Below are 15,686 nucleotides of genomic sequence, written 5' to 3'. Positions count from 1 at the left end.
CAGTCTGTCTTTTGTCCTCCTTTCACTTTTAACCTCTCTATGCCATTTTATTTAAAGTGTATCTCTTTTGGACAACATAAACCTGTGTGATGCTTTTTATACAAAATGATAATTTTTTTACACTTAATGTAACTGTTGCTGTAACTGGATTTTAAGTCCACCATTTTGCTATCTGCTTTCTATTTGTCCTATCAGCTATGTATTCTTTTCTCGCCTTTGTTCAGATTATACAAACATTTTTAAATAATTTTATTTTAATGCTTAGAATGACTCCTTAGCTGTAACTTTTTGTAATCTATTCCAGTGGTTCTTTTCAGGATGAAACATGCATCTTATCATTCTACCTGGAGATAATATTGTAACTCTTCACAAATGTGCATAATTCTGTTCACTGGGCCCAATTATTTTGCTATTGTCATCATATACTTTATAATTAACATACATTACAAATTGTACAATACATATAGACAATCATATCTTTCAAAGAATTTGAGAGATGCAAACAACAAGGTTTTTGGCCTCTTATGATAGCCACTATTCTATCTCCCTCCTATAGGGGAGTTTCACCTAATGTCATTTCCCTTCTCAGAAAAATTTCCTTAGCATTTCTTACAATGCAGGAGGTCTAGTGTGAAAAGACCTTCCTAATTTTAGATTATCTGAAAATGTTTTATAAGCATAATCTTGGTGTTTGTCTACCCTGACCAATTTTTTTTTCAATTATGGGTCACACTTTCTGTTTATCTGCACACCTAACAATTTTTAATGTGTTTTGAAAATTGTGGATAAACTCTGAAGACTCTAGATCTTGTTCTCTCTGAAGAATACTGACTTTTTTTTTTATCAGGCACCTTGTATCTGTGGAAGCTTGGTTTTACACTTAGTTAGTGTAAATCTGCTTTTAGTTTTGGCTTGTTCTTAGGAGAATTCCTTAAGCAAACAACAAGGCTTTACGCCTAAGGTATGGTTCTTCTAGGATTTCAATGGAAAACTCGAGGCGTTGGCCCCTCTAACCTGGTAGGTTTCAAATTCCAAATATGTCTTCCCTCCTATGTGCAGGAAATAAGATCTCTCTCATCTTTCACCATCTTTTAACTATTGTTTTCTGCAGGCTCCATGGAATCTCCCTTGTAATATTCATAGTTCAGGGTTCTATAAAATATTTGTAGCAAATTAATATTCATATATAGAGGCTTCCTCCTATATGGGTCATTTTTCCCCTGGATTTTCCCCTCAAATTTCACGTGCTCTGGCCACCCCCAACTCTAGCCACTGATAAGACAGGACAATAAAACTGCTGCTTTCTAGTTAAGTTCTTACTACCCAGTATCATGAATTGAGGGTTGGTAGCTCAAACGGCAAAGAATCCACCTGCAATGAGGAAGACCCAGGTTGCATCCCTGGGCTGGGAAGATTCCCATGGAGAAAGAAATGGCAGCCCACTCCAGTATTTTTACCTGGAGAATCCCATGGACAGAGAAGCCTGGTAGGCTACAGTCCATGGCCTCGCAAACAGTCAGACAGGACTTAGCAACTAACATTTTCACTCAGAGAAAAAGTCACAGGTGTATGCCTCACCATGAACTGTTCCCTACAAGGATCAAATGTCCCTTCAGAGCTCTCCAGTGTTTTAAATAGTTTTCTATTTTTTTTAAAATTCTGTCTCTGACTTATAATGGTTATCTTCAGTGGAAGTTCAGTTCAGTTCAGTTCAGTCAGTCACTCAGCCGTGTCCAACTCCTTAAGACCCCATGAACCACAGCACACAGGCCTCCCTGTCCATCACCAACTCCCGAGGTCCACCCAAACCCATGTCCATTGAGTCAGTGATGTCATCCAACCATCTCATCTTCTGTCGTCCCCTTCTCCTGCCCTCAATCTTTCCTGGCATCAGGGCCTTTTCAAATGAGTCAGCTCTTCACATGAGGTGGCCAAAGTATTGGAGTTTCAGCTTCAAAATTAGTCCTTCCAATGAACACCTAGGACTGATCTCCCATAGGATGGACTGGCTGGATCTGCTTGCAGTCCAAGGGACTTTCAAGAGTCTTATCCAACACCACAGTTCAAAAGCATCAATTCTTCAGTGCTCACCTTTCTTTATAGTCCAACTCTCACATCCATACATGATCACTGGAAAAACCATAGCCTTGACTAGACGGACCTTTATTGGCAAAGTAATGTCTCTGCTTTTTAATATGCTGTCTAGGTTGGTCATAACTTTCCTTGTTATGCAAATTAGTCTCATTAGCAAACTATATTAACTTTTTACCTGGAAATTTCAGATAGTTGAATGTGAGGTGATTTTTACTGCTAGCTTTATGCAAGATAGAAACTCAGTCTAAGATTTTTGGGGGAGACAACAGGAAACAAAACTTAAGAACATTTAAGAGTTAGTATGTTCTTAGCTATTAACTCATTTGATTCTCATAACACTGAACAATTGCTGAAGCATTTACTAAATGAGGATGTTAATGCTTAGATAAAGCAATCCATTTACTGTTAAAGTAAGTCTCAAGTCTATACTACGCTACTTTTATGATAAACAGTCATACATCTTTGGTCTGAATTCTGTCAATAATATAATTACAAATATCTTTAATATTATGATATTCACTTGTAAACAGGCTGTTAACCAAATTCATCTATCTTAAAATGGCCAATGTCATAAATTATAAGGGTTCTCTCTCCAAATATATGTGCTTAAAAATATCATCCTCTTTTAAATATGATTCTTAAAATCATCTTACGGACATAGTTTTTAAATTATAAAATATTATGAGGGAGAGAACCTCATAAATTTTTTTCATCTAAAGTAATGCTGGTTTTTAAAAAATTATTTTCTAAGACTGTCAATAATCAAAGTGAACTCAAACAACGCTACTGCTAAAGAGAACACAATGGATTCAAAGTTCTATTCATACTTAGAAGTGGGAAAACTAGCCTTCCCACTTCACTTTCAAACACCCAAATAATACTCATGGCCCTCTCACTAGCCACTCTGAAATGCCCAAACATGATTGGCTCTTGTATACTATAGGGCTTTTAGAAATTAGATTTTACCCAGAGTTTCCTTCTCCCTCATTCTGTCTGGAACTCTTCTATTCATAAAAGACTCAGTTCACATATCATTCTACTGTTAAGGTAAGTTATTCTTTCCCCTTGAGAGTTCCCATAACACTATGATTTACTTAACATGTCAATGAAAAGTCTCTCCTTCACTAGCATGTGAGGTGCTTGATTGAATAAGAGCAAGTACATTTCTGTTTTGTTTTGGGTTTTTTTTTTAACTTTTTATTTTGTATTGGGTAACAATGTTGTGATAGTTTCAGGGGAATAGCAAATGGACTCAGAAATACATACACACATATTCATTCTCTCCCAAAACTCCCTCCCATCCAGGCTGCCAAATAACACTGAGCAGAATTCCATGTGCCATAAAATAGGTCCTTGTTGGTTGTTCATTTTAAATATAGGATTGTGTTCATGACCATCCCAAACTCCCTAACTAGGACAGGTACATTTCTTATTGATCTTTCTATCTCTAGTGCCAAGTACAATAGAAGTATATAATAGGTATATAAAAAACCAAAATTTTTTTGAAAGACTGAATGATTTCCATACTAACCAATGTCTCCAAGAGTATCATGTCAATACCTCACATCAATATTCTGGCAGTATTCAACAGGTTCCCTAAACCCATCCAAGAGCCAAGAGTTTCATAAATTCTGGACATCACTGTTATCTTAGTCATTGACTCACATTATGCCATGATTTGCTTAAAAAGTATTAGCTTCCCTTTGCTTGTAAGGGGAGGCAACTTCCTCCAGGATTCTTGCTTGGAAAATTCCATGGACAGAGGAGCTGGTGGGCAGCAGTCCATGGGGTCACAAAGAGTCAGACATGACAGCACACACACAAACACAAAACCTCCAGCCCAGAATTCACAAACCTCTACAATCTGGCACCGATCTACTGTGTACATTATCACTTCAATTTAAAGCCTCCTGATCCTACCTTCATCCATCCTAAATTCTGCCACCATTTCCACCTCAGTCCCCATAAAGTGAAGTCACTCAGTCGTGTCCGACTCTTTGTGACCCCATGGACTGTAGCCTACCAGGCTCCTTCATCCACAGGATTTTCCAGGCAAGAGTACTGAAGTGGGTTGCCATTTCCTTCTCCATTTCCTTTTCTTCAGTCCCAATGAATCCTACCAGTTCTTCAAAGCTCAGCATAAGTCTCACATTGTCCATGAATCAGCCTTGTCATTCTCCAGGAAAAAATCTAATATAGATGTAACTAGTCCCATGGACAGAGGAGCCTGGTAGGCTGCAGTCCATGGGGTCGCGAAGAGTCAGATACGACTGAGCGACTTCACTTTCACTTTTCACTTTGATGCACTGGAGAAGGAAATGGCAACCCACTCCAGTGTTCTTGCCTGGAGAATCCCAGGGACGGGAGCTTGGTGGGCTGCCGTCTATGGGGTTACACAAAGTCGGACATGACTGAAACAACTTAGCAGCAGCAGCAGCACTAATACCTTGTGCTTTCATTCATCACCTTTATTACCTCAAATTTTCCTTCTACGGCTGAAAAAAGAAAAGGAAAATAAAAGAACATCATATGAACGATGAAACATACAAAAATACCCAGCACACCTGGATACTTTGCAAACAGTTGTATATGGTCTACTGAGGTGAAATAAGATAACTGTAATATAAAAATAAATAAATTGGAGAATTAGTAAAAGCCAATATAAAGGAGAAGAATATAGCCCTTCTTTAGATATACCATTATTTTTAATATAAATCACATGATGATTTATGTATTTGTAAATAGAGGAACACTAATTTGAAAATCAGCTCTGTCCAAGAGAGAAGAACAAACAATGTTCTGGAATGCAGATAGGTATATTATTTTGAGGGAGGAAAAGTCTCAGAGGCTCAGAAACCACTTTTCTTTCTCTTATTTTTATGCTCAATAAGAAATGCTTATGATTAATAATCTTGCTTTCCAGCTATCTGCAAAGGGTATCTATTCCCCAGCAGAAATTAATGAATTGGCACTGGCTTTATAATCAATATCTCTTTAGTTTGGTTAAGAGTCTCTTCCCTGGAGCCCAGTCAATTTTAACTTAGTTCAATAAACACTTACTGAGCAATTACTATGTTCCAGGCCCTTTTCTAGACCTAAAAATGAGTACAAGGTCAATGATATTAAAAAGCTTCAAAGTGAAATAAACAGAATAAGCAAATGGTTCAAAATAGTACAATCGGTATAAAAGTAAAGCCACATACAAAGCATTATGAAAGGACAAAGGGACAAAAATAGATTCACATGATATACGAACAAAGATTTAAAGGAGGAATAAGAATTGAACCAGTAAAGCAGGACAGGGTAGAAAGACTAATCAAGGCAAAGTAAGCAGAAGGAAAAAACAAACATGAAAAACAAGATGTGACTGGTGTATAGAGTTTATAGGCATAAACCTACATTGTATAAAGAAGGAGGGAAGGAGATAACAATCACCTAAAAAATCTAGGAAAACAGATATTGATTGGATAACAAAAAACACTGCAAGCTGTGATGAACAGACTGATTTCTTTCTGTAGGAAATGGGGAATCTTTGAAGCAGTGGCACATCTAGATAAGTATTTTAGACCAATTTTGGTGGTGGCAAAGTTCACTTTACTATATGTTTATAGAGTGCCAAACTTTAACTCAACAATTAAAATAGAAAACCTTTCTTTGTCTGAGGGTAGTGACTAAATCTCACCATACTCAATAAGCACAATTTAAAAGTATTAGCACAGAAAGGGCAAACAGTGATAAAACTTCCTATCATGGGCGTTAACTACCAAAATAACTCTGTCATCTTTATAAGTACTATATCAGATAAAAATAAAATCTTTCACAAAATTACTAGTCTTCAGGGAAATGCAAATCAAAATCACAAGATGCCACTCATACACACTGAGACGAGTACCATGGGAAGAGAGAGATAATAAACATTTATTAGGATATGGAAAAACTGGAACTCTCACACGCTGCTAAATGGGAATGTGAAATGGAGTAGACACTGTGGAGGATAGTCTTACAGTTCCTCCAAAGGTAAACATAGTTACCATATGACCTAGCAAGTCTACTCCTAGGTATACACTTGAGAGAATTGAAAATATATCTCCATCATGAAACCTGTACACAGATATTCATAGCAGCATTATTTTTAATAGCCAAAAAGTAGCAATCACTCAAATATCCATCAACAAAGGAATGGCTACCTAATATGTGATCTATCCCATTGTTATTGTTGTTTAGTCACAAAGTCCTGTCCAACCTTTTCAGACCCATGGACTGCAGCCCGCCAGACTCCTCTGTCCATGGGATTTTCCAGGTGAAGTGAATGGTTTATCAATTATATTTCAATAAATCTATTTTAAAAGACTGAATCTTGATTGATACTTTCAAAAACCTATTTCCCCTTTCCTCATGGGACCCAATGATATTCTTCCCAGTATAGAATGTATGATAACACTAAAGTGTTAGAAAAATATCAGTCTTCTACTGCCGAATATTCTACCGGCTAGAAAAATATCAGTCTTCTACTGGTCAATCTTCTGCTGGCAATTCTAGACAAGTTCATCTTCCAGCAGTTCAGCAGAAAACAATTTACATCTAAACAATAAGAGAATAGAAGCACCGACCCATCAGGCAAAATAAGGTGATTTAGCTTTTCAACAAAAACATCTGAGAAGCTTCTCAGTCAGTCTCAACTTCTGTATATCTTAATGCTATTGTTATCGTAACAATGATCAGTAATCACATTTTAGCTAATAAACTCTCAGAAGCTGAATGAGGGAAAAGGTGGGTAGATATCAAGTGAAAAGAACAGGCTTTAATTTATGACATCTAATAACCATGTTGAATGGTTTGCTTGGAAACAAACCGAGATCATTCTGTCATTTTCAAGACCACACCCAAGTACAGCACTTCAGACACTTTTGTTGACTATGAGGGCTACTCCATTTCTTCTAAGGGATACCTGCCTACAGTAGTAGATATAATGGTCATCTGAATTAAACTTGCTCATTCCCATCCATTTTAGTTCACTGACTCATAAGATGTTGGTATCCACTTCTACCATCTCCTGCTTGACACGTTCAATTTACCTTGATCCACAGACTTAACATTCCAGGTTCCTATGGAATATTGTTCTTTACAGCATCAGACTTTACCTTCACCACCAGAAACATCCACAGCTGAGCATCGTTTCCATGTTGGCCCAAACACTTCATTTTTTATGGAGCTGTTACTATTAATAATGATCCTTCTCCAATTACACATTGGACACCTTCCAACCTGGAGGGCTCATCTTCTAGTATCTTATCTTTTTGGCTTTTCATACTGTCGATGGAGTTCTTCAGGCAAAAACACTGAAATCAGTTGCCATTTCCTTCTTCAGCGGACCATGTTTTGTCAGAACTCTTCCCTATGATCCATCTGTCTTAGGTGGCCATGCATGGCATGGATCACAATTTTACTGAGTTACACAAGCCTCTTGGCCATTAAAAGACTGCAATCTCGAAAACGACAGAATAATTAAGGGTCATTTCCAAGGCAAACCATGCAACATTACAGTAATTCAAGTCTATACCCCAAGCACTGATGCTGATGAAGCTGAAGCTGACAAGTTGTATGATGACCTAAAACACCTTCTAGAACTAAGAAAAAGATGTCCTTTCCATCACAGGGGATTGGAATGCAAAAGTATGAAGTCAAGAGATACCCAAAATAACACGCAATTTTTGCCATGGACTACAAAATGAAGCAGTGAAAAGGGCAAGCGAGCTTTGTCAAGAGAATACGTTGGTCACAATAAACAGTCTTTTTCAACAAACCAAGAGATGACTCTATACATGGACATCACCATGTATGTCCATGTGTAGAGTCAACACCAAATGGGACTCTACACGTGGACTTTGATTTTGGATGGTCAATACCAAAATCAGATTGATTATGTTCTTTGCAAGCCCAAGATGGAAAAGCTCTATGCAATCTGCAAAAACAAGACCTGGAGCTGACTGTGCTTCAAATCATCAGCTCCTTACTGCAAAATTCAGGCTCAAGTTAAAGAAAGTAGGGAAAACCACTAGGCCATTCAGGCATGACCTAAATCAAATTTCTTATGATTATACAGTAGAGGTGACAAATAGATTCAAGGGATTAGATCTGTGAGATAAATTTTGCAGAACTAGAAGCAGAGGTTCAAAACACTGCACAAGGAGGCAGTGAACAGAACCATCCCAAATAAAGACAAAGAAATGCAAGAAGGCAAAGAGGATGTCTAAGGAGGTTATACATATAAGTTGAAGAAAGAATATAAGCAAAAGGCAAGGGAGAAAGGAAAGATACACCCAACTGAAGCTAGAGGTCTAGAGAATAGCAAAGAGACATAAGAAGGCCTTTTTAATTGAACAATGCAAAAACAAAAACAGGAAAACAAAAAAATTGGTAAGACTAGAGATTTTTTCAAGAAAACTGAAGCTATCAAGGAAACGTTTCATGCAGGATGGGCATGAAAAAGGACAGAAATGGTAACGACCTAACAGAAGCAGAAGAGATTAAGAAGAGGAAGCAAGAATTCACAGAAGAACTATACAAAAAAAGGTCTTAATGAGCTGGATAACCACAATGGTGTGGTCACTCATCTAGAGTCAGACATCTTGGAGTATAAATTCAACAGGTCTTAGGAAGCATTATTAAAAACAAAGCTAATGGAGGTGATAGAATTTCAGTTGAGCTATTTCAAATCCTAAAAGATGATGCTCTTAAAGGGCTGCACTCAACAGGCCAACAAATTTGGGAAAACTCAGCAATGGCCACAGGACTGAAAAAGGTCAATTTTCATTCCAATCCCAAAGAAGGGCAATGCCAAAGAATGTTCAAACTACTGAAAAACTGTGCTCATTTCACATGCTAGCAAGGTTATGCTCAAAATCCTTTAAGTTAGACTTCAACAGTATGTGACAGGAGAACTTCCAGATGTACAAGCTGGGTTTCAAAGAAGCAGAGGAACCAGACATGAAATTGGCAACATTAGTTGGATGATGGAGAATGCAAGGGAGTTCCAGAAAAACATCTACTTCTGCTTCATTGAGTAAACTAAAACCTTTCACTGTATGCATCACAACAAACTGGAAAATTCTTAAAGAGACAGAAGTACCAGACCACCTGACCTGTCTCCCGAGAAACCTGGATGAAGATCAAGAAGTAACAGAACCAGACATGGAACAAGAGACTGGTCTGAAATTGGAAAAGGAGTATGACAAGGCTGTATAGTCACCCTGCTTATTTAAGTTTTATGCAGAGCGCATCATGTGCAATGCACTGGATTTCACTGGATTTGGCTGGATGAAATATGAGCTAGAATCAAGATTGCTGGGAGAAATATCAACAGCCTCAGGTATATAGATGATACCACTCTAATAGGAGAAAGTGAAGAGGAACTCAAGAGCCTCTTGATGAAGGTGAAAAAGGAGAGTGAAAATGCTGGCTTGAAATCAACATTAAAAAAATTTCACATCATGGCATCCAGTACCATCACTTCGTGACAAACAGAAAGAGAAAAAAGTGTAAGCAGTGGCAGATTTTCTTTTCTTGGGCTCCAAAACCACAGAGGACATTGACTGCAAGCTAGAAATTAAGTCACTTGCTCCTTGGAAGGCAAGTTATGACAAACCTAGACAGGTATTAAAAAGCAGATAAATCACTTTACCAAGAAAAGTCCAGGTAGTCATAGCTATGGTTTTTCCAGTAGTCCTACATGGATGTGCTAGTTGGACCATAAAGAAGGCTGAGTGCTGAAGAACTGATGCTTTCAGACTGTGGTGCTGGAGAAGATTCTTGAGAGTCCCTTGGACTGCAAGGAAACCAAACCAGTCAATCCGAAAGGAAATCAGTCCTGAATATTCACCGGAAGGACTAATGCTGAAGCTGAAGCTCCAATACTTTGGCCACCTGATGCAAAAGTCAATTGATTAGAAAAGACCCAGATACTGGGAAAGATTGAAGGCAGGAGGAGAAGGGGATGACAGAGTATGAGATGATTGGATGGCATCACCAATTCTATGGACATAAGTTTGAGCAAGCTCCGGGAATTGGTGAAGGACAGGGAAGCCTGGAGTGCTGTAGTTCATGGGGTCGCAAAGAGCTGGACATGACTGAGCAACTGAAATGAATTGAACTGATGCTGGTAACAACTTATCATCTCCCTCTTTCTGTTCTTCTACAGGGAAGAAAAGAAAGAGGAATTTCTTGCTTCTTCAATTTTCAGTAATCTTTCACTTTGTCAGAGATTCATTCCTTCAGAGGTAGAAAGTGGTTTCTCAGCATTGGCAGACAGAGTTAATGCTTTAAAGAAATGTGTCCTCTCTTTAATTGTTTCTGACAAGCATAGGCCCTTACTGACTTCTGTGAGTTTCTTCACATAACTTTTAATAAAACTTTATCAGTCTAAGTCTTTAACGACTCCAATTTATTGTGCCACTTATATACGTAAGTTTAATTCCCTATATCCACATAGCAGTAAACTCTTTTTCTTCAGCTGTTAAGAATTAATTTCAATACTTTAAGCATGATGAAAATATGTACCAGATTCTGTTTTGTGGAATATTCTATCTCCAGCACCTATACAGAGTATAGGGAAATTTTATTAAAAATTAAACCCCTGGAAGAGTTACATGAATCTGTTTTTTTGAATACCATGAAGTACATCAAAATCTCAAGCCCATAATATCTTAAGTTTTAACATGAGATTGTTTGTTTTACAAAAAAAGACTGAATTCTCTTTCAGATCAGAATGTAGCTTACTAAATCCAAAAAGGACATTAGTTATATCTGCAGTTCATAAATAGCTTGTCAATCACTGATAAAATTCAAAAACTCCATGCATATTTATTGTTACATTCATTTTAAACAAATATTGCAAAATACCATACACAGTGTGAGAAATGTCACCTAAATGCTAAAAAATCCTGTAAATATCAATTCTTAATGATAGGTTCCTTGTCTATTATTAAAATAAATATCAGCTTCTGGTCCACTTAATTTTGCTGAATATCATCATGTACGAATTAGCTGTAATGATTCAAAATACCTAGTTATATTTTTTCTTTTCCATCATTTCTCAATTTTTCTTCTATCCCCTAAAGTCATAATTTATTTGAAAATTAAATGTAAGAACGATTACAGACCTCCATCCATCTTTCTGAAGATAACTGAAGGCTCCATCAACAACACTTGCAAAGAACTGCCCTCCTGTGATGAAAAGGGTATTAATGGTGACTAATCGACCTCTTAAATTGGGGGGTGAGACCTCAGCAATGTACACTGGCACCGTCATAGAAGCAATGCCTGTAAAGAAAGAATGAAAAGTAAACATCAGACATCATTCAAGAATGAAAAGTAAACATCAGACATCATTCAAGATTTCTGCTGTCGTAGATGTTAAGATAGACTAAGACATACACACACACACATGTATGGGGGCTTAGTTTTCTATTTTAAACAAAGGTTTACCACATATTTAAAGATTTTGTTTATAACTAGTAACTACTGAATATAAGTAAAGACATGTTAAATACCAATCTATAAAAATCATTTTCATATTATCACTTGAAAGTCCACAAATGAAAGTAATCCTAGAGATCTCAGATAACTTTAGAAAGCATGTTTAAGTATCCTTTAAAACTTTATGAAGACTAAAAATAGGAAAATGCTCTCTAGGTACAATATAATCATTGAAATATTGTTAGTCCATATGGAAATGTAATCAGGCAATGGCGAGAATAAAAAATTATCCCCAAGATTTTATTTTAAGAAATAATTTGGGATTGGTTTAAAGTTGTATGCCATAGAACTTTAGTTTTTAAAAAACATGGCCCTGCTGGCCATATCTAGTTTGCTTCCCAGGTGCACTTCCAATTTCCATATATGCCTGGTTATTTAACCAAAATCTAACATCTAATCAATACTCACCAAAAGCATAGTGAAAACAATTAAGCAGGATTATCTAACATAATTTAATCTCTTTATACTGTAGACAATATAAATCAATAACCAGATGACACCATAATATCAATGGGTTGCATAATAGATCCATGTAGAATTGTTTTTAATGAATTGATCTTTGTAATGCCAAAAACTAGCCTGCTGCAATTGAAAGTAGCAGCACTAAGAAGCCTGTTGCTCTGCTTTTTGGGGACAAAGAAGACTATCGGGCTACAGTCCATGGAGTGGTAAAGAGCTGGACACGACTAAGTGACCAAGCACACACGCACATGCTTGCTGTACCAGGGCTGAAAAGCTGCTGTTTACCACATTCTGACAACAGGAGAAATTTCTCTCTAGTTTCAGTAGTTGCAACAGTCATGCTTCTCAATAAGTGATTTATGTTTCCTTATGGGCATTACAAATCACATAGCCATCTTTTATCTCCCCTATCATGTAGGAAGTCAGTGAGGCTCACTTCACCAAGTGTTTTGGACTTCATGGTTATTTATTTTGTGAGTTAAATCCCTTCCCAACACCACAATCATCTCCAATCTTATCCATTTTAAATATTTTTTGCTATATATTTATTTGCTTTGTTCAAAGGTAGAATAAATAAACATATTAACAAGACTTAAATAGTACATATATCTACTTCTGGAATATATTCACTGTATTGTTGAAAACTACTGGTAAATATTTATTGAATTTGCACACAAGTCAGAACATTAAGTCTCAGAACTATATACTCTGTAGTTTTAACCAATGTTATTTGCTTCTGGAGTATTTGTTAATATATAGCTACAGTAAAAAAAAAATCATACGATTTTATGAGTTCCACAAAAGAATAAGTATATATTAGCAGACAAAGTAAGAATAGCTATTATAATTAAATCATCACCTAAACTGCTGAAAGTTTCCATCTGACTGCTAATCAATTTAATCGCACAGACTACTCTAAATTGGCTTTCATCTGACTTAGAGGAAACATTCGAGAGAGAAGAGCATAAGCCTAAAAAATGTGAAACCACATGAGGTTTTCTCAGGGATAAACAGTGTGAAACACAATATGTACAGAGATGAGAGGCAGACAAAGCCCAAATCATGGAAGAAGTATCCTTTAATCAACAAGTGTACAATGAATACTCGATCTGAGCTGCGTACTGTGGTAAGCACAGTGGAAGAAGTGTACAGGAGAGAGACATGCCTTCTGACTTCATGCTAAGGCTTACTGGGCAAATGTGTTAGAACAAGTAAATAGATTTCAAGTGCAATGGGTCTCATCACAGGAAAAATATGGGGAACAAGTGTGTGTATGTGTGCTCAGTCATGTCCAAACCTTTGCAACCATGGACTATAGCAAGCTGGGCTCCTCTGTCCATGGAATTTTCCAGGCAAGAATACTGGAATAGGTTGCCATTTTCTATTCCAGAAGCTCTTCCAGATCCAGAGATCAAACCTGAGTGGAACAAGAATCTATAGCAAAGGGATTGGGCCCTGCCTGAGGAGTCAGAGAAATCTTGGATGAGGAGGTTGGTGGGTGGGGTAGAGGGTGAGGAGGGTGAAAGATACTTTAGACATCAAGACCCAGCTTAGACAAAGGCCTTGAGGCAGAGATGCATCCTGTTAAGAAGCGGACTACTTTTAGAGACATAAGCAGAAACCAGCCAGAGTACACAGGATCTTAGAGGCCATATGGTTGTTTAGTCGTGAAGTCTTTCGCAACCCCATGGACTGTAGTCCACCAGGCTCCTCTGTCAATGGGAGTTCCCAGGCAAGAATACTGGAGAGGTCTGCCATCTCTTCCTCCAGGGGATCTTCCCAACCCAGAAATCAAACTGGAGTCTCCTGCATTACAGGTGGCTTCTTTACCACTGAGCCATCTAGGAAGCAGAGACCATATTAAAGGCTTGGTACTCAAAAGCCTTTGAACAGTGTAAAGGAGGAAAAGGCATAACTAGATGCATGTTTTAAAATGATCTTTCTGGTTGGAAAGACGGATGGAAGACGGATTCCAGGGAAACAAGGAGTTCAGTGGCAGAAGTAGAGACTGGGTAAAATGGAGAGATTCTAGAAGGATATATTCAGTATCTAGGATGAAGGGAATGTGAATGGAACTGTGAAAGATGAGGAGAGGAAGAATTTGAGAATGATGTTCAGATGTTCAAAATAAGCAACTAAGAGCATGATGGACACTTAATATGAAGATAAGGGTATTAGAGGAGAAGCAAATTTGTATGGATGATAAGGTCAAGTTTTAGACAGGACGAATCAGAGGTGTTCTGTGAAACAAACAAGTAAAGAACAAGTAAAACATTCTATAAGTGTGCTGGAAATACAGGTTATTTACATGTAAATGTTCCCAGCCTCATCTTTTTGCCTACTCCTTTCCTTTCTCTCTCATCTTCAAGGGAGAATTTGGTCTTTGCCAGCCTAGTTCTTGGGCTGTTATCATGGCAGGCAAAAAGGGATAGAGAAGAAAACATGGGCCAAACATGGTTTCTGAGAGGATCAAATGAGAAAAAGTCTGCAGGGAGCTGTGAGTCTCAGGGTCAGTTTGGAAAACTGGGAGCACATAACACGGGGACTAATTGAGGTTTGACTGGGGATGGGGTGGCGGTGGATAAAAGATTTTTTGAAATATTGTTGAATTATACCCTCCAAGCTATTATGTTCTTGGAGACTTGAGTAAAAAATAGTATTACTATTTAATTACTTTTAGTTGCTGGACAGTATTTCTTTAAATGCAATGTCAAACTGAGACTGGGCCCAGTAGAGTTTGGGAGCTATACAAATACTTGGAACTCAAAAGATGGTTCTGTGTGAAAGGTACATATAACTGAAACCATGGGAATGTATGAGATTTCCTAAAAGTGGAACACGAGAAGAATGCCTAGAACTGAGTCCTGAAAAATTCCAATATTTAAGAAAGAAGAAATAAAGAAAGTGATCAGCAAGCAATTACCTTACCCTTGAATACTATGTGCTTTTGAACTGTGGTGTTGGAGAAGACTCTTGAGAGTCCCTTGGACTGCAAGGAGATCCAACCAGTCCATTCTGAAGGAGATCAGCCCTGGGACTGCTTTGAAAGGAATGATGCTAAAGCTGAAACTCCAGTACTTTGGCCACCTCATGCAAAGAGTTGACTCATTGGAAAAGACTCTGATGCTGGGAGGGATTGGGGGCAGGAGGAGAAGGGGATGACAGAGGATGAGATGGCTGGATGGCATCACTGACTCGATGGATGTGAGTCTGAGTGAACTCTGGGAGTTGGTGATGGACAGAGAGGCCTGGCATGCTTCGATTCATGGGGTCGCAGAGTCAGACAGGACTGAGCAACTGAACTGAACTGAACTGAATACTATGTTACTTTCTACAATCTTTTTATGTTATCATTTTGCATTCCATGTAAGGTCATCCTTTAAAAAGTAGGTGGGACAGGTATCATTCACTACTCCCTCAGGAAAGATAAAGAACCCCAGCCTCAGAGATAATAAGAGGTTTTCAGAAAGTTGCATAGCCAAGTTAATGCTAAAGTGGATCCAACAGATTCAGGTCCCCTAGTCTTTATAATGTGTCACTGGAAGACTGACTGCTGTGTCTCTGTTTCAAATACGGCCCTTTGGAAATTTGTCAGG

General features: G+C 37.8%; 1 protein-coding gene across 1 annotated transcript in view; it reads right to left on the bottom strand.

The window, feature by feature from the left end:
- SLC2A13 (solute carrier family 2 (facilitated glucose transporter), member 13) overlaps positions 1–15,686 on the bottom strand; it is a gene marked incomplete at its 5' end in the record, with an annotated part of 532,905 nt that overhangs the window by 426,090 nt on the left and 91,129 nt on the right. The window contains one exon of the mRNA XM_010841619.1: positions 11,253–11,412. Coding sequence (XP_010839921.1) covers positions 11,253–11,412 — 160 coding nt within the window. The remainder of the gene's footprint in view (positions 1–11,252; positions 11,413–15,686) is intronic.

The sequence above is a fragment of the Bison bison genome, unplaced genomic scaffold (genome assembly GCF_000754665.1).
Source record: "Bison bison bison isolate TAMUID 2011002044 unplaced genomic scaffold, Bison_UMD1.0 scf7180017864163, whole genome shotgun sequence".
Lineage (NCBI taxonomy): Eukaryota > Metazoa > Chordata > Mammalia > Artiodactyla > Bovidae > Bison > Bison bison.
Note: the sequence above shows the minus strand (reverse complement) of the source record. Positions and strands in the feature narration are given on the sequence as shown.